The sequence below is a fragment of the Salmo trutta genome, chromosome 24, assembly GCF_901001165.1.
Source record: "Salmo trutta chromosome 24, fSalTru1.1, whole genome shotgun sequence".
NCBI lineage: Eukaryota > Metazoa > Chordata > Actinopteri > Salmoniformes > Salmonidae > Salmo > Salmo trutta.
This window is the reverse complement of record NC_042980.1, coordinates 27,473,995-27,493,426: the sequence shown is the minus strand read 5'-3', so window position 1 is coordinate 27,493,426 and position 19,432 is coordinate 27,473,995. Positions and strand designations below refer to the sequence as shown.

The 19,432-nt window shown below is 42.4% G+C and overlaps 1 protein-coding gene across 7 annotated transcripts in view; it reads right to left on the bottom strand.

Annotated features, from left to right (window-relative positions):
- Nucleotides 1–19,432, bottom strand: part of LOC115161008 (nck-associated protein 1) — a 62,405-nt gene that overhangs the window by 6,075 nt on the left and 36,898 nt on the right. For all 7 annotated transcript variants that reach the window (XM_029711644.1, XM_029711642.1, XM_029711643.1 and 4 more), the window contains 14 exons: nt 18,614–18,746; nt 15,685–15,804; nt 13,814–13,953; nt 12,942–13,073; nt 8,786–9,004; nt 8,134–8,264; nt 7,651–7,748; nt 5,010–5,103; nt 4,668–4,750; nt 4,405–4,485; nt 4,145–4,238; nt 1,219–1,335; nt 912–1,021; nt 51–140 (listed from right to left, as the gene is read on the bottom strand). In XM_029711644.1, the coding sequence (XP_029567504.1) occupies nt 51–140; nt 912–1,021; nt 1,219–1,335; nt 4,145–4,238; nt 4,405–4,485; nt 4,668–4,750; nt 5,010–5,103; nt 7,651–7,748; nt 8,134–8,264; nt 8,786–9,004; nt 12,942–13,073; nt 13,814–13,953; nt 15,685–15,804; nt 18,614–18,746 (1,642 nt within the window). The remainder of the gene's footprint in view (nt 1–50; nt 141–911; nt 1,022–1,218; nt 1,336–4,144; nt 4,239–4,404; nt 4,486–4,667; nt 4,751–5,009; nt 5,104–7,650; nt 7,749–8,133; nt 8,265–8,785; nt 9,005–12,941; nt 13,074–13,813; nt 13,954–15,684; nt 15,805–18,613; nt 18,747–19,432) is intronic.

The following is a 19,432-nucleotide window of genomic DNA, read 5'->3' as shown; positions in this document are numbered from 1 at the left end:
ATATGGAATAGGGTGCCATTTGGGACACATCCATACAGTATGTGACTCACCATGTCCAGGAGCAAGTAGACAGATTCTCTGTTCCTTGTTGTGGTTTTGTCAGTCTCCTGGCCGATCTTCAGCAAACTGGAGGAGGCAAGCTGCACAGGAGAGAAAGATCTGATTTTTTTTGTCCAGTACTAAGCTTTATCTGTGTCTGGGGAAACCGACCCTGAAAGTGTAGAAGCACGTGTAGAAGCACTTGTGTCTCTTTCCATCAGTTTTACAATGTTACTAGACATTTAAAGTCTTTAACACAGTCACTATGAATAACCCCAAACCACCAGTTTACCATTCTAAACTTGCCATGTGGGTTCAGCTTTGACACATGGATTTAAACACTCCAGCATTTCAAAGAGGACCTGGCTTGGGCTGTGTCTCACATGGTTTTAGATGGGAAACAGCATTAAAGATTTCAACACTGTTATAGTAATACATTATTGGAGCGCAATAAAAAGTAACAGGACATTGAGGAATAATTCCAATTGAAATACATAGAGGGGAAAACAAGGTCAGTGGGTCGCTGTGCCCTCCTCCTCAGCAATGCAGAAAAATCACTAGTCATGCAGAACAATTAATTTAAGATATTAAAATAAAAATGATTTAGAATCACAGAAGGTTTATAGAACATTAATGTTTTTAAATCCTGGTTATGAAAATAAAAAATGATCCTGCCTTTTCCCACATTGTGTGTGGGAAACATGGATGCGTACCAAATAGAACCCTATTCCCTACATAGTGCACTACTTTTGATGCAGGCCCAAATAGAGAATAAATATAAAACAGATGAAGGAAGAGAGCTGCTTATAATAAAAAAAGGGTGAAGATAAATGTGTGGTATAAACCAAATGGACTATCACTACAAAACGTACTGCGAGGAACTCTTTGAGGCGGTCCTCGATGCTGCCCTTGTGGATGGTGAATAAAGCTGCAGCGATCTGGTTTATAGCTTTAGCCAGACAGTGGATGTTGTTGCAATGACCTGTGAAAGGATGACAGACAAGAAGATATTAGTATCTCGACTATGTCTTTAAACACTGGGTAAAACGATCTACTATATCTTACAGCACTGTTAACAAGGACGAATATGAAGGAACCATATCAATAAGTATAACAACAAATGTCATAGAACATATAATATACATAGAACATATACTTCATGTATCTAAGAACAGGTACCTTGGATAGCAGGGCTATACTGGGACATGACGTTGCTTGCCAAGGTGGGCATAGAGACCGCCACAAAGACCATCAGCAGGCACGCTATCTTGTACTCTTCCTCCGGACTGATGTTCTCTGTTACCAAAAAAAGGAAATGTCCGTTAACACCATCGGGGGATCCATTTTGGATATTATCCAAAAATGAAGACCCGCTAGCCAAGAAAAACTGCATTATGGCTCCCTAATTAACTGTAATTTATATTTACAGGACTGGGAGGGGATTCAACTATGTGGACCCAATAAAGGGTAGGAGTGCCTCCCAAATGGCACCCTATTCCCTATGGGCCCAGGTCAAAAGTAGTGCACTACATAGGGAATAGGGTGCCATTTGTGACGCATGCGAGGAGATGAGGTTGAGGGTTGATAACTATTTTGAAAGTAAACAGAGGTTTGTATAAAAACAGCAGTGGTGTATAATAGAAATGTCTTCACTGGCCAAAAGGCCCCCAGGGCTCTTAGTAGCTCTGAGTTAAAGCAATGTTATTTAGTATTTTCCTTAGAGCAACAGAGAGGGGTTGGGAACTTGAGGAGAGCCATTGGCTTCGTCCTAAATGGCACCCTATTCCCTATATAGTGCAATACTTTTGACCAAACCCCTATATATGGGTTGGGTGCCATTTGGGACGCGGACAGAGAGGAATCTCTAGTAATAGGGTGCCATTTGGGACCCACTCAGGGCCCATTTGGGCACTATATAGGGAATTGTTGGGTGCAGAAATTAGACTGGACTGGGCTTTGTGGATATGGCTGCAGGCTACATGACTTGACAACTTAATACCAGTGTGCATAAGCATCAACATGTCCAAATGTGGCCTATCTGTTGCGATTATGAAATTGACAGGACGTATTTATTTTTCATTTATGAAAACTTTGATTTTGATACATGACTACAGAGTGGAATGCAGTTCTAATGCTTGTCCAACTCTCACGCTCTCTGACATTATCAACAGATTACTTTTAAAACTGTGAGATTTCAACAGTGAATCAGTCATCCCTTTACACAGCATGTGGACATGGAACTCAGGCTATGAGGCATATGAGTAATAGTCATCATCATTTCAGCTAAACAACTTAACTCACTACATGACCACAAGTATGTGGACACCTGCTTGTCAAACATCTCATTCCAAAATCATGGGTATTATTATGGAGTTGGTCCCCCCTTTGCTGCTATAACAGCCTCCAATCTTCTGGGAAGGCTTTCCACTAGATGTTGGAACATTGCTGCGGGGACTGGTTTCCATTCAGCTACAAGAGCATTAGTGAGGTCGGGCACTGATGTTGGGCGATTAGGTCTGGCTCTCAGATGGCGTTCTAATTTATCCTAAAGGTGTTCGATGGGGTTGAGGTCAGGGCTCTGTGCAGGCCAGTCAAGTTCTTCCACACCGATCTCGACAAACCATTTCTGTATGGACCTCGCTTTGTGCACGGGGGCATTGTCATGCTGAAACAGAAAAGGGCCTTCCTAAAACTGTTGCCACAAAGTTGGAAGCACAGAATCGTCCACAATGTCATTGTATGCTGTAGCATTAAGACTTCCCTTTACTGGAACTAAGAGGCCTAGCCCGAACCATGAAAAACAGCCCCAGATCATTATTCCTCCTTCACCAAACTTGTTGGCACTACGTATTAGGGCAGGTAGCGTTCTCCTGGCATCCGCCAAACCCAGATATGTCCGTCGGACTGCCAGATGATGAAGCATGGCGGCGAGCTTTACACCACTCCAGCCGACGATTGGCATTGCGCATGGTGATCTTAGGCTTGTGTGTGCCTGCTCGGCCATGGAAACCCATTTCATGAAGCTTCCGGACAGTTCTTGTGCTGACGTTGGTTCCAGAGACAGTTTGGAACTCGGTAGTGAATGTTGCAACCGAGTACAGATGATTTTTACGCGCTACGCGCTTCAGCACTCAGCAGTCCCGTTCTCTGAGCTTGTGAGGCCTACCACTTTGCGTCTGAGCCGTTGTTGCTCCTAGACATTTCCACTTCACAATAACAGCACTTACAGTTGACCGGGACAGCTCTATCAATGGGTGTGGCTGAAATTCACAAATCCACTAATTTGAAGGGGTGTCCACATACTTTTGTATATATAGTGTATTTGTCCAGCTTTCTCAATTGAGGCTTAAGTCAAATGTTATTTTTACATTTTATAAAAGTACAAAATGGTATAATACACTGTAGTTGGAGGAAACATGGGACAAGTTGATAATCGTATTATTCCACATATGAGAAAATGCTCTTGAAAGATTTTGATGAGATTTTCACACTTCCTAGAGAGCGCTTCTTTGTTTACATTCATTAAGCATTCATGACTCACACGTAAACAGCATGGCATTGTCCTCCAGAAAGTAAGTCTCTCTACTTAAACCCAGCTAAATTTAGGGAGCTGTAGCAACACTTTTGCAGTTGTCCATAGCTATATCTTTCCAAAAAATCTGCGGTAGCAAAGATGATCTATATACTAACTAGGAAAGCTCCCATTCTGTAGACAGAAGCCTGTGACATGACAGACCAATCAGGACTCATCTCTCGGGATGTCCAACCACTCCTTATCTCATCCAATCATGACTGTTATGGGTATACATGTCATCGGCAAGGACTAGGGAGTTTTTTAGGATAAAAAGAAAAGGAATACAGCTAAGCAAAGTAAAAATCCTAGAGGAAAACCTGGTTCAGTTTGCTTTCCAACAGACACTGGGAGACAAATTCACCTTTCAGCAGGACAATAAGCAGGACTTAAAACACAAGGCCAAATATACACTGGAGTTGCTTACCAAGATGACATTGAATGTTCCTGAGTGGCCTTACTACAGTTTCAACTTAAATTGGCTTGAAAATCTATTGAGATTCTAAAATGGCTGTCTATGGTGCATCCTCTCACCTGACTTCTGAGAGGAGAGGGCCACCACTAAGGCAGGATCTATCTCACAGGGCAGACCTGCTGCAGACGACAGCTCATACACGTTCATGGCCACCTGATGATCAACAGAGACAGATGCTTAAATCCAAAGCAATTTACAGTACAATGTATGTGTATGTGAACCTTGTGGGACTTAGTATTCTTATGTGATCCATGTCAGAACTAAACCCACAACCTTGACCACATTAAGCTTAATTTAAAGGTCCTACTGTGTCTCTCACCTTCATGTCGGTCTCTCTTGGAATGTGATCCTTGAAGTCCTCCACTGAGCTCACCAGGAATGGGATGTGGCAGGACAACACCTGGTGACAAGAAGAGGATCATGCTTTATTTCAATACAACAACCGAAATATTAGATTAAACTAACTTTGGCACAGCGTGAAATGTGAGAAAACCAGCTTGAGACAGATCAAAATAATTGTGTACTGTATTGTGTCAATATATGATGCCATTCAAGTGGTGGAAAGTTAAAGGGCCGACATACATCTCGGAGTGCCTCCTGAGCCAGGGATCGGAATGAGAGGATGACTCCGATGATGGTCATCCGTTTCAGAACACTGTCGACTGCTGTAACACCAAGACAAAGAACATGCAAGTCTCACAGACAACTCACATGTCTCTAGTCATTTTACAGGTATGCAAATTAGACTAAGGTGTTTTGTTATGTCACTTTTTCCCTTCAGCAGCCATAACCAAAGCCATGTAGGCAGAACAGTACTATGGGAGACATGTATATGTTGCTTATTTGGCCTTGGCAGCACTGAGTCTTGTGTCTGTCTGGCCCAGGAAAACTCTGACAAGGCCAATATAAATACAGAGTACCCACATGAGAGCTTCTTGAACAGAGAAGCCATGTGTTCAGGCTTGTCAAAGCTGGTCCTCATCTGGGTCAGAATCTCAACGTTGTCCACCACCAGTTTCTGAGGAGAGGAGAAGAAGAATGAGTTGAGGGAGAGGAGTAGAAGTGGGAGAGTGAGAGAGCCTCCTAAGTGGTGAGGGGATTATTTGGAGAATCAACTAGGGATCCTAATTCCAAAGACTTTCCCCTTCTTTCGCACAACAGGAAAAGAACCTTACCATCAACAGATGGTGCACTATGTGGGGGATCTTACAAATGTTTGTCCCAAATGCCACCCTATTCCCTATATAGTGCACTACTTTTAGCCAGAGCCTATATACTGCACAACCTTTGGCTCTGGTCAAAAGTAGTGCACGATGGGCTCTGATAAAAAGTAGTGCACTATGTAGGGAATAGGGTGCCATTTGGGATGCATACCAAATCAATTAGAAGCCTGTACTTTTTTTGTGATGGGTGTCTTGGCGCAATGTTCAGGCAGTCATGTGTGCAGCTCACAATGGGTTGCATGCTTTCCACTTGTTCAGTTTGCATTGAGAGCGTTCGCTGAATACGTGTTTTGTGTTAAGTCATTTGATGAACACGGCTTGGTTTGTACAGAGACTGAATAAAACCAATGCTTCATTCCTACATCTGATTGTGAATTAGACACAAACATATTTTATTTTCACAAATTGCTTTCAGAAGGGAAGGGAAAAGTTTGCATGTTAGAGAATCATAAATATGTGCCAGCGCTACGTTCCAACACTAATGTGTGCTCTAGAGTAAAATACCAATTATATTATAATCTAAAGAACCCTTTGAAAAAAAGGTCATAATAACTTGTCAGCCTGCTGCAATAAAATTAAATAGTACCCACAAAACACCAGTCTCAAAGTCAACAGTGAAGAGGCGACTCCAGGATGCTGGCCTTCTAGGCAGAGTTGCAAAGAAAAAGCCATATCTCAGACTGGCCAATAAAAAGAAAAGATTAAGATGGGTAAAAGAACACAGACACTGGACAGAGGAACTCTGTCTAGAAGGCCTGCATCCGGAGTCGCCTCTTCACTGTTGACGTTGAGACTGGTGTTTTGCAGGTACTATTTAATGAAGCTGCCAGTTGAGGACTTGTGAGGCTTCTGTTTCTCAAACTAGACACTCTAATGTACTTGTCCTCTTGCTCAGTTGTGCACCGGGGCCTCTCACTCCTCTTTCTATTCTGGTTAGAGCCAGTTTGCACTGTTCTGTGAAGGGAGTAGTACACAGCGTTGTACGAGATCTTCAGTTTCTTTGCAATTTCTCGCATGGACTAGCCTTCATTTCTCAGAACAAGAATAGACTGATGAGTGTCAGAAGAAAGTTATTTGTTTCTAGCCATTTTGAGCCTGTAATTGAACCCACAAATGCTGAAGCTCCAGATATTCAACTAGTCTAAAGGCCAGTTTTATTGCTTCTTTAATCAGAACAGTTTTTAGCTGTGCTAACATAATTGCAAAAGGGTTTTCTAATGATCAATTAGCCTTTTAAAATGCTAAACTTGGATTAGCTAACACAACGTGTCATTGGAACACAGAAATTATGGTTGCTGATAATCGGCCTCTGTACGCCTATGTAGATATTCCATTAAAAATCTGCAATTTCCAGCTACAATTATCATTTACAACATTAACAATGTCTACACTGTATTTCTGATCAATTTGATGTGATTTTAAATGGACAAAAACAAATACAAGGACATTTCTAAGTGACCCCAAACTTTTGAACGGTACTGTACATCTATTAGGACTGATTTTGGTGCTAATTTAGATTTATCAGTCTGGCTAGCTGCTTTCGCAACACTTATCACTAAATTAATTTTGTCCTAGTCTTATGAGATCTAATTAAAAAGATTTAGCTGAACGCACAGAATTTCCTGGCATTCTTTATTAATTACCAAAAATGTAGTGAGGGTAGGGAACCGGATCAAATGTCAGTCAGTTAGGAGTTAGAGGTTACCAGTAACCCACACTGCCTCTATTCTGCTGTGGGTCTGGTTCTGTTTCCAGGGGAAAACTCTGCTTCTGGAAAGACCCTCTAACCACTAATGACTCATACTGCCAAGGCTTCATCTGAAAGAGCACCCTATTCCCTATTTAGTGCACTACTTTTTACCAGATCCCATAGGAGACCACCATAGGACCCAGGTCAAAAGATGTGCAATATATAGGGCTCTCAAACTCAACTCTGGACCTCAAAGTCAGTTCAACTGCATTTTTTCATTGTTCCCCTCTAATCAGGGACTGATTTAGACCTGGGACACCAGGTGGGTGCAATTACTTATCAGGTAGAACATAAAACCAGCAGGCTCTGGACTTCGTAGGGTAAGAGTTGAATACCCCTGATATAGGGGATATGGTCGCATTTCGGATGCACACTAAGAATTATAGAAGAGCGAAACAAGGGTCGTGTTCTTTAGGCACCAAAAGGAACAAACCTGTCCAAAACAGGGGACGGACTTTCTGGAAGTGTGCAATAAGAAATGCTAAATTTCTATTATATTTTGCTACGAGGTGCCCTAATGAACATGATCCTGCCTAACCTGGATGACCTCTACCATTAACCCTTGATTTCTGTGACCCCCGTGACTCCTCACCTTGAGCTCGGCCACCTGGGAGGAGATGTGCCACATGAGGCTCTCACTGAGGAACTTCATCCCATAGGGCCCCAGCAGCTCTGACAGGGACCGCATCTCTGAAAAGAGGAGAAGAAGAAGAAATAGGAATAAGAAATAGGAATAAGATTACTTTATTGTCCAATACGTCCATGAATGACCAATGGAAATGTGGTGGACTACTTTAATCCAACACAAGGTCATGGAAATGTTCTGTCATCTACTGGCTACTTTATTGGCTACTTTATTTTCCAATGAATGTCCACAAATGTCCAACATACATGTGTTTTCCTGCTTTATCCCAACCCCTCGACATAAGATCATGGAAGAGTTCTGTTAGTGATTCTTAGCTCCATCCAACACTGCTATGGCTATAAACACAGTTTAAATATTCTAAGTAGTAAATCATTACTCATACTCTCAGTACCATGAGTCTAAAAGGACAGCATAACTGACAAAGCTTACCTGAGATATCAGAGTATTCCTCTGCGTTGAAGGTGAGCTCATTCTCCGTAGGTAGGTTGACAAAAGCCTTCATGGCTGGGAAGTAAGCTATGTGTCCGTTGCTAACTTGGCGCAGTAAAGTCTCCAGATACCTGTAGTACAGAGAGAATGTATGGCTTGTCATGTTGGTGGTTATCTGATTGAATGGAAGGCATGATCAAGGCTGGTATTCAGACCAACCCAGATGAACAACCTGCGCACTGCGATAGACTTTTAAAGGCAATTTCTCAGACGTTCACAGAGACCACGTTCATCGCAGATGTCGGCTCAAGCAGAAGTCACCATTCAAACTCAATCGCAGTGCACAAGATATTTACCTGCGTTGGTTTGAATCAAGACTCAGAGCTGTTATTCTCAAACAGGCAGAAAGTGGAAATTCATATTGTTTTGTGAATGTATTCCAGTTGGTGAAGAGGCTAGTGATGGTTGGTTGGGGTTAGGGGGTTAGGGTTAGGAGATTAAGGGGTTAGGAGGTTAGGGTTAAGACGTTAAGGGGTTAGGACTCACCAGTTGGTGAAGAGGCTAGTGATGGTTGGTTGGGGTTAGGGTTAGGAGATTAAGGGGTTAGGTGGTTAGGAGGTTAGGGGTAAGACGTTAAGGGGTTAGGACTCACCAGTTGGTGTAGAGGCTGGTGATAGTTGGTTCTCCGTGACTGTCCAGATGTTGTGTCTGCTGCAGCAGCACGTTGTTGAACACCCTGGTGATATCTATCTGAACATAGTTCTCTATGCTCTGGAGCACAGTCATGTAAGCCCTGACACTGGTCAGCAGCTCAGACGGTTTGGCTATCTCCTGGGTCGCCTGGTTATACATGGTCATCCCCACGATAGACCTAGAGATGGAACGAAACAGGATCGATCTGTCAATCAATCTAGGGCAGTGGTCACCAACGTTTTTTGAGGCGAGATCACTTTCTGAGTCAAAATGCAAGCCAAGATCTACCGTAAAAAAAATGTTTTACATGACTTAAAAACGTAAGCCTATGCAGCAACATTACCCTATTAAAAACTGGAGTGATGAGGTTTGTGCAGTAGGTTATAGGCCCAAAACCTTATCACCCCATATTGGCTTTGCTTGAATTGCTCTGCCAATGCATTGTTGTTCTTCTCAGACAATAAAAAAAAAAAAATCTACATTTGAGGTAGGCTGGTAATAGATCAGTTGTTGTATTACTTGTGAGGCACAGCTGAGTGAGCATACATTTAAATCATTAGCTTTTTTATTTTACTGGGCTGATGGTGCCTGCATCTGCTGGTCAGTCTCAGCGGAGGGAGAGAGCAGCAGACTGAGGGTCCACCTCTCAACGTCCTTCTGCTGTCCCTTTCCTCCACTGACACTAACCAAAACGGGACACCGTCTTTCAGCTGATGGTGAACTCCAGTCACAACGCATTATTTCTGCCTCATGCACAAATGAATGTTGTTACTCCTATGACCAGAGAAATTGACCTATTTCTTGATATAAACATTTGCCCAAGCTGCTAATAATAATAACAACAACGCAAGCCTATAGATACACTTTCCTACTCATTCATTGCAGCTGCAGTGCTGGTTGTAGCGCGAGAAGAAGTAGGGAGAACGTGCATTTTATGTTCTAGGTTTGTGAAAGAATTAAATAAAAGGTGTTGACAGTGCTGACTAAGACCTTGAACATGAACTCACTCATAAAAACAGCAGCTCTTTGCTGTATTCGTTGACAGTCTCTCTCTGGTCATGGTTCTAAACGTTGTGAAATCTCATTGTATTCACTTTGCTGTATTCGTTGACAGTCTCTCTGGTCATGGTTCTAAACGTTGTGAAATCTCATTGTATTCACTTTGCTGTATTCGTTGACAGTCTCTCTGGTCATGGTTCTAAACATTGTGAAATCTCATTGTATTCACTTTGCTGTATTCGTTGACAGTCTCTCTGGTCATGGTTCTAAACGTTGTGAAATCTCATTGTATTCACTTTGCTGTATTCGTTGACAGTCTCTCTCAAATCTCATTGTATTCACTTTGCTGTATTCGTTGACAGTCTCTCTCTGGTCATGGTTCTAAACATTGTGAAATCTCATTGTATTAACTTTGCTGTATTCGTTGACAGTCTCTCTGGTCATGGTTCTAAACATTGTGAAATCTCATTGTATTCACTTTGCTGTATTCGTTGACAGTCTCTCTGGTCATGGTTCTAAACATTGTGAAATCTCATTGTATTAACTTTGCTGTAGCTTTCTTTTGTGCCTGCAACGTTACTGCAGACACGGTAATCTGAGCCATCTGATTGGCCAGTGGTAGGCCTATAGTGCACTTGATTTGCTCCCCCCAGGCCTGCCGGGAAGACAGTTTGAACCATTTGCATAAGTCTCAAGGTACAAAATGGGAACAGGTTGCCTACCCAGCTCACAGGGCAGCTGAATCAGGTGCACCTACCGCCATCTTTGGCGATCGACTAGGATCTGTCCCAGTCTCAAATCTCTGGAAGACTGAAACAGGTTTCCCTCAAGAATTTCCCTGTATTTTCCTTATGTTTGGGGAGTCTCCCACATGCCTTTTGGCGAACACCAAACGTGTTTGCTGATCTAGAGCATGATGACCAATTCTTTGCAATTGACTGACAGAGGCTGAGAGGGCGTTCATATTGTCCTGGAAGTAGATATTTGACCGGCAGATCCAAAGGTTAAGGTTAGGCATATAGGGATCAATCAATCAATTGATCAATCAGTCAATCGAATGTATTTATAAAGTACTTTTTACATCAGCATCAGCAAATGGTGCCTGTTAGTTACATGGACTCCAGGGAGTTTGGGCGAGTCTTCAACAATGTTCAACAATGGCTGTATTGTTTTCCCTAATCCCTAACTTTTCCATATTTCTACGTAGATAACTTGATTGTGCAGCTGCAAGGTGTGGAGCAGGCAGATCGGATCAAACATGGCAGGGTTTAAAAACTATGGCGCCTGATCGATCATTAGGAACATTTAGTAATTAGCAATTTTTCTCGTCTGTCTGAAGTGTGCTGGGAACTGGGAACATAAGGGCAGTAAAACTTTTATCCTGCACTGACCTTAAGGAGCGGAGCAGGGCGTAGTGGTAAGTGGCGGTAATAGGGTGTGTGTATATGTGCATGGTAATAGGCCCTGTGAGTGCCTTTGTATTTGTGAGCGTGCCTTTGTGTGCGCATGGTAATAGGCTCTCATATCTGGGAAACACGGGAGAAGTTCACGGCCCGGGGGAGAGGGGTTAGCCAACGCACCAACGTCACACACACACACACACACACCACACACACAGAGAGAGAGGGGCCAGCCAAAGCACATACGTCACAACCCTAACTCCCACAGAGGAAAATACCTGTTCCTCTCCAGCACAATGTTTATTTCATTGGACCGGTCAGGCCCAATTCTGGACGCGCGTCAAAAATCACTCTGACCCCAAAAAACATGTCTGCTGGACCAATAAATCACACAGATAAAATCATAAACCCCTGAGAGGTTTTTTGTTAAACTCTGCCTGGGGATTGTAATTATACTGAACAAAAATATAAACGCAACTTGCAGCAATTTCAAAGATTTTACTGATTTACAGTTCAAATCAGTCAATTGAAATAAATAAATTAGGCCTAATCTATGGATTTCACATGACTGAGAATACAGATATGTATCTGTCTGTTGGTCACAGATACCTTAAAAAAAAAAGGTAGGGGCATAGATTAGAAAACTAGTCAGTATCTGGTGTGACCCCCATTTATTTGCCTCATGCAGCGCGACATCTCCTTTGCATAGAGTTGATCAGGCTGTTGATTGTGGACAGTGGAATGTTGTCCCACTCCTCTTCAATGTCTGTGCAAAGTTGCTGGATATTGGCGGGAACTGGAACATGCTCAATGGATTACATATCTGGTGAGTATGCAGGCCATGGAAGAACTGGGACATTTTCAGCTTCCAGGAATTGTGTACAGATCCTTACGACACGGGGCTGTGCATTATCATGCTGAAACATGAGATGATGGTGGCTGAATGACACAACAATGGGCCTCAGGATCTCATCACGGTATCTCTGTATTCAAATTAAATTGATAAAATGCTATTGTGTTCATTGTCCGTAGCTTATGCCTGCCCATACCATAACCCCACCGCCACCACTCTGGTGGACATTCCTGCAGTCAGCATGCCAATTGCACGCTCCTTCAGACATCTGTGGCATTGTGTTGTGTGACAAAACTGCACATTTTAGAGTGACCTTTTATTGTCCTTTTATCTGCTAATGATCATGCTGTTGAATCAGCTTCTTGATATGCCACACCTGTCAGGTGGATGGATTATCTAGGCAAAGGAGAAATGCTCACTAACAGGGATGTAAACAAATTTGTGAACAAAATGTAAGAGAAATTAGCTTTTTGTGCATATGGAACATTTCTGGGATTTTTTTATTTCACCTCATGAAACATGGGACCAACACTTTACATGTTGAGTTTATATTTTTGTTCAGTGTAATATGTACAAATGGATGACAATGTTCCTTGATTTATAACAATAAACTAAGCCTCAAAGCCTTTCTGCGTGAGATAATCAATGGATTGGTGTTTGGGGGAGGAGAAGCAGGTTTCATAACTAACCAGCTAACGTTACAACACAGTGGAAACAGAGAGAGAGCAGTCAGACTATCTGCAGAAATTCACCCATAGCCTCCTGTGAAGACTGGTATTGTAATAAAAGAGTGGATACCCTGAGTATGTTTGTGTGTTCGTGTCCATGTGTGTGTGTGCCCGCAAGCACATATGTGTACTCACTTGGTGAAGCGTATCTCCAGGTGTGAGGTGAGGTACTCCCTGGGAGTGAAAGTGTGTTCCCATATCACCATGTTGGGTACGTAGTTGATGGAGAAACACAGCTCCGACAACGCCGTGTGAAGCTTATCCAGGCTAAGAACACACACACACACACACACACACACACACACACACACACACACACACGTTAGGCATTAAAACCTCATTTCGTTCAGATTAAAGGGGAAATCTGTAACAGAGCAGATGGATTAAATTCCTCCAGCACCACAGCTACTGTTGTTTTTACACATCCCTTTTTTGGCTCAGACCTGAATCTATATTATTATACTAGCCCTGCTGGTGGTCTGTTTCTATGTATCTTACTGGAAGCTGAGAATTCAGAGTAGAGTCGAGAATTAGGAGTAGCGTAGTAGAGTTAGGACCAAATTAGAGTGGAATACCCAGAACAGGGAGGGCAAGTGGTGGAAATATATCTTAGCATGGTATTATTCAAACACAGTGGGAAATAAAGTTTGACCAGGGCCCATACTAGGGAACAATGTAGGGAATAGGATGCCATTTTGGACGCATGTAGACGATGACTTGCAAAACCATCGATTAATAGCGTACTGTTGAAAACATCTGAAAGTGGAGAGGAGGTCATGGAGTGCAGAAGTGGGGGTGGAAGTGGCCATGTCTCTGTGTTTCAGGCCACTTTCCAAATTTGTCTTTCCTTTATTCCTCGGGATTGGAAGAGAATATCCAAGGTTCCCTCCCCGTGGACGTTCTCCAATTTGTTTTGAGAAAGAGGAGAGAGGACGAATCGAGTAAAGACACATTGGGAAAGAGTCCATAACCTTACTGAGGGACCCTACAGAGTGTACACTACTTACTTGGTGACCAGCAGCCTGTTTTTCCTCATGCTCTCTACTCCAGGCTTCTCTCTCTCAGGCTCGCCTTTCTTCCCCATCTGCTTCTTTGACTTCTTGTTCACCGCCTGACTGATGGTTTTGGCACAATGTTTTGGCAGCAGCTGCAACAGGAGCAACAGGAAAACCCCTTTAACACCCACAGACCAATAAGGAATGAAGTGACATATTATATTTTGAAAGCACTTAGTTGGAACATGCACAACTTAGGCTATATTGTGTTCTATTTACCTGTACTGTACATGATCGAAATAGAATTATGAAAAGTATCGGACTTAAGACCTACAGTTGAAAAACTTAAATGGTTAGTGGATAGGATCAGTTCCAACATACGAATAACAAGCTAAGCAGTCACTGTAAGCCTAAATGACTAGGCCTAAACTGTGTTTGGGAAACGGCCCTTCCTCAGAAATTATAATAAATTAGATGGCTAGGAATGACACAAGTGGTTATGAGAGCAGACCCAGACCCCTCGCTCCAAACCCCTGATTAATTCATCACCATGACAACATGCACTCACCTAGTTGCTTAGCATTAGTGCTGAGCGATTAACCGAAAGGTTTTTAAAACAACTAATTGAACAACATTGGTTAACTTATTTGAATTCCATTTAGTTTCGTTTTTTTCTGTGAGCTCAATGTGCACATTGCGCTGCATTTTCTCTAGAGATAAATCAGATCATACATAAACGGTGCGATGTAGCAGGGAGTTGGGAGTTTCCAACAGGCCAATATTCTACATAATTTAGCGCAGAAAACGTGATAATTTGCTTGACCATAATCAATTGCGCCCCTACTTGTCCGGTCTGTGTTTCAATTTACACCTGCTACGTAAGAGACCAGAAGAATGCGCTACATAGAGAGCAGTTGCCTCGAGAGGTATTTTTACCTGAAAATGCATGATACTTCGAGAGGTATTTTTACCTGAAAATGCATGATACTTCGAGAGGTATTTTTACCTGAAAATGCATGATACTTCGAGAGGTATTATGCCCTAAAAATACATGATATTTCGAGAGGTATTTTGACCTGAAAATAGATGATACTTCGAGGGGTATTTTGACCTAAAAATATATGATACTTCGAGAGGCATTTTTACCTGAAAATACATGATACTTCGAGAGGTATTTTTACCTGAAAATACATGATACTTCGAGAGGTATTTTTACCTGAAAATACATGATCTAAGAAGTGATTGATAGACAGTTGGTATTCAGCAGTCATAAAAGTATGCCTTATTTTACTTTGAAGAACTACTAAAATTGATTTTATCACAGCATAGGCAGCAGCTTTATAGAGATGAGATAAAACAAATTTAATATACACAAAAACTGTAATATTTTATTAAAGTAAAGTAATGTGAATAAATGTTGGTTAATAAGTGATAAGCAGTAATGGCAGTCACTACCATCATGGGACTTTTATTCATTGTTGTATTCTGTGTTATTACATTTACATTTAAGTCATTTAGCAGACGCTCTTATCCAGAGTGACTTACAAATTGGAGCATTGACCTATGATACCCAGTGGAACAACCACTTTACAATAGTACATCTATATCTTTTGGGGGGGGGGGGGTTAGAAGGATTACTTAATCCTATCCCAGGTATTCCTTAAAGAGGTGGGGTTTCAGGTGTCTCCGGGAGGTGGTGATTGACTCCGCTGACCCACATAATACATACTGTAGTGCATTAAATGTTTACAAAAATTGTTTAATGAAATCAAAAATCGTGATTATTTTTTAAATAATCGAACTGACCTCAAAAAGCACTCATCACTACTTGGATTGTGAATAATCATGGATTGTGAATAATCACCATGACAACATAACTTCACCTGGTCGCTGAGCGTGCATTGCTCGGTGCAGATGTCTGTGATGAGGTTGCGGGCCTGTTTAGCCATTTCATCCAGAAACATGTTGCACAGGGACAGGCTTCGGTCGCCTATGTGGTGCCTCTGTAGGAAGGGAAGAAAATGTTGTTATCTTGGGGAAAGCTACACCATATATACAAAAGTATGTGGACACCCCTTCAAATTTGCGGATTTGGCTATTTCAGCCACACCCGTCGCTGACAGGTGTATAAAATCAAGCACACAGCCATGCAATCTCCATAGACAAAGATTGGCAGGATAATGGCCTTACTGAAGAGCTCAGTGACTTTCAACGTGGCACCGTCATAGGATGCCATCTTTCCAACAAGTCAGTTTGTCCGATTTCTGCCCTGCTAGAGCTGCCCTGGTCAACACTCCCTACAGTTCCAAACTGCCTCTGGAAGTAACGTCAGCACAAGAACTGCTCGTCGGGAGCTTCATGAAATGGGTTTCCATGGCCAAGCAGCCACACACAAGCCTAAGATCACCATGCGCAATGCCAAGCGTTGGCTGGAGTGGTATAAAGCTCACCACCATTGGACTCTGGAGCAGTGGAAACGTGTTCTCTGCAGTGAGGAATCACACTTCACCATCTGGCAGTCCAATGGCCAAATCTGGGTTTGGTGGATGCCAGGAGAACACTACCTGCCTGAATGCATAGTGCAAACCTTAACGTTTGGTGGATGAGGAATAATGGTCTGGGGCTGTTTTTCATGGTTTGGGCTAGGCCCCTTAGTTCCAGTGAATGGAAATCTTTATGCCACAGCATACAATGACATTCTAATGCTCTTGTGGCTGAATGGAAGGAAGTTCCCACAGTAATGTTCCAAGAAGAGTGGAGGCTGTTATAGCAGCAAAGGTGGGACAAACTACATATTAATGCCCATGATTTTGGAATGAGATGTTCGACGAGCAGGTGTCCACATACTTTTGGTCATGTAGTGTATATAGGAGATTGGCTGGTGGTTGCGCAGTGGATGGTTTGGTGAATGGCTGTTTGTTAGCCTGGTCCCAGATCTAATTCCTTCAGTAGATGTCATTGCCAAACAGATCTAGAACCAACTATTTGTAGGTAGAGATGGTCTGAGTGAACCTGTCATTCATAGGTAGCCAACCCTTAACATTCCCCACTGACCAAACAGTATACACTGCCACACTAAAACCGGTCACACACAGTCCCCACACACAACTCTGGTCAAACAGTGCACACACCCTCTAAGTTGCAAGAAAAGTCTATCTGATGCTAAGACTGACCTTTGACTGAAGTTTCGTGATCTTAGTTTTGTTCCAAATGGCACCCTATTCCCTATATAGTGCACTACGTTTGACCAGGGCCCATAGGGATCTGGTGAAACGTAATGCACTATATAGGGAATAGGGTGCCATTTGGGAAGCAGCCCTTTTACTGTTACTATAAACTGCTGTAAAAAGTTTTCTGTGCAAGATGGAAATATTCTTGGAAACATTTAGAGCTTTTCCAACATAAATAACTTTTGCAGCTGTCCAAAGCTGTGCGGAATGGACATAGGAAGAGGAACATTTTTAAGACATGCTGAGAGAGGGAGTTTTGTGTTTGAATAAGTGAAATCCAAGCCTTCTATGTCTCAATAAATCTCTTTTATTTCTCTAAGTGCACTCAGACAGCTCTTAATCAAAAGGCTCTCCCTTGACCACTTTGCTCGGCCACATGAGAACGCCCATTGTGCCACTTATTGTGCCACCTATTTCAGTACCGTTTTAGGAGTGAAACCAATTAGAACCAATTAGGAGTGAAAATATGTCTTATTTACCAAACTAAATGGATATTAGAGGCTACATGTTTGTTAGGAACAAACACTTCATGATATGTGCCTGGCGTATTTCAACAGAGAGGGAAACAGAAATCTGTTGTGGAGCTTGTGTGTGCTGAGGGCTTTCACATTCCCCCTGAGAGTAGCTAGTAGATGCACCAGTGTATGGTTCAATTACAGATGTAATAAATCATGCTTTTCAGCCCTCTGCTTCTCGGTACACATCCGGGTACATTGACCACAGCTCTGAACGGTTCGTTCTGCGACATTCCACAACCCACAAAACTTTGCTGTGACTTTCCTGATTCTCTGTATGACTCCACCCTGCTGCTCTGGTCACATGCCCTAACAGCATGGAAGGAAACACAGGTTATGTCACAAATGGCACCCTATTCCCTATGTAGTGCAATACTTTTGACCAGAACCCATAGGGGTCTGGTCAAAAGTTGTGTTCAAAAGTAGTGCACTGTATAGGGAACAGTGTTCCATTTGGGATGCAGAATGGGCCCTAGCAGCACTGAGACGGAGCTGATGGAGACAGACACACATGCAGCCTCCCTCCTCCCTCCCTCCAATCCCTAGGTGCAACACTGACATTATTCAGTGTGTGAGACATTCTGTGAAATGGCCTGCTTCTCTGAGACTAGCAGTCCCCATAAGAGCTAGAAAACTACTGCATGAGATAAAACTCCAAATGGAATAGGTTGCTACTGCACCAAGAGCTTAACCTAAGATTCCAGCTCTTGGAAAGAGATCAAGTCAAACTTATAAGTATACATACAAAACATTTTAAATCTTTACATTGCAAGTATAATACACAAACATGTCTGGGTTAATTTAATAAACATGTATTTTATGTATTAATTTACCCTTTATTTAAGTAGGAAAGACCCTTGAGTACCTTTTGACATTCAACTAGGAAAGAATCTTGAAAACGTATTTTGCAAGGCCGATCTGATCAATTGAATATATTAGTTATTTATGTTGAAAATAAGTTTGTTTACTAAATGACTAGATTCCAGAGTGACCAGCCAGACCTTAGTGATGCTTACTGTGATGTTTCGTGATACGGTCGTTACATCATATCTCAATGGGACACTCACCTCCTCAGGACAGAGCTCATGAGTGCAGCTCATGAAGTGGGTACAGAGCAGAGGGAAGGAGATGGAGTGACGAGACTGGGAGGGCAGCTCCAAACACTGCTGGAACATCTTCTCAAACGCACGACTGTAAAAACTATCAGAGGAGAGAGAGAGAGAGAGAGAGAGAGAGAGAGAGGAAAGGAGAGAGAAAGGAGAGAGAGAGAGGGAGAGAGAGAGAGAGAGAGGAGAGAGAGAGAGAGGAAAGAGAAGAGAGAAGGAGGAGAATAGAGGAGGAGAAGAGAGGAGAAAGAGAGAGAAAGAGAGAGGAGAGAGAGAGAGAGAGAGAGGAGAGGAGAGAGATAAAGGATAGAGAAAGGGAGAGAGAGAGGAGGAGAGAAGAGAAGGGAGAGAGAAGAGAAGGAAAAGAGAGAGAGGGGAGAGAAGAGAGGAAAGGAGAGAGAAAGGAGAGAGAGAGAGGGAGAGCGAGAGAGAGAAAAAGGGAACAGAGGAGAGAGAAAGGAAAGATATTAGAAGAGAGAGAGTAAATAGGGAAGAAAGGAAGGAAGAGAGGAAAGAACATGAGCTGCTAACTTCACCATATATCTCTGGTCCAATAATATCTAATCTGTCCAACCCTCTCATCTCCTGTCCTGTCTCCACCGAACATAACAAAGAAAAATAACATAACAAACCCCCTAACAGACAGTTAGTTACCATGGGGTTTTATAGGATGAGTGATGGCTATATAGCCAATTATTACCTTTTACTATGTTTTCCTTGAAAACAACTTTAACTGGATCCAATCTATTTGTATTGATGTTATGCATTTTCCTGTGTTGC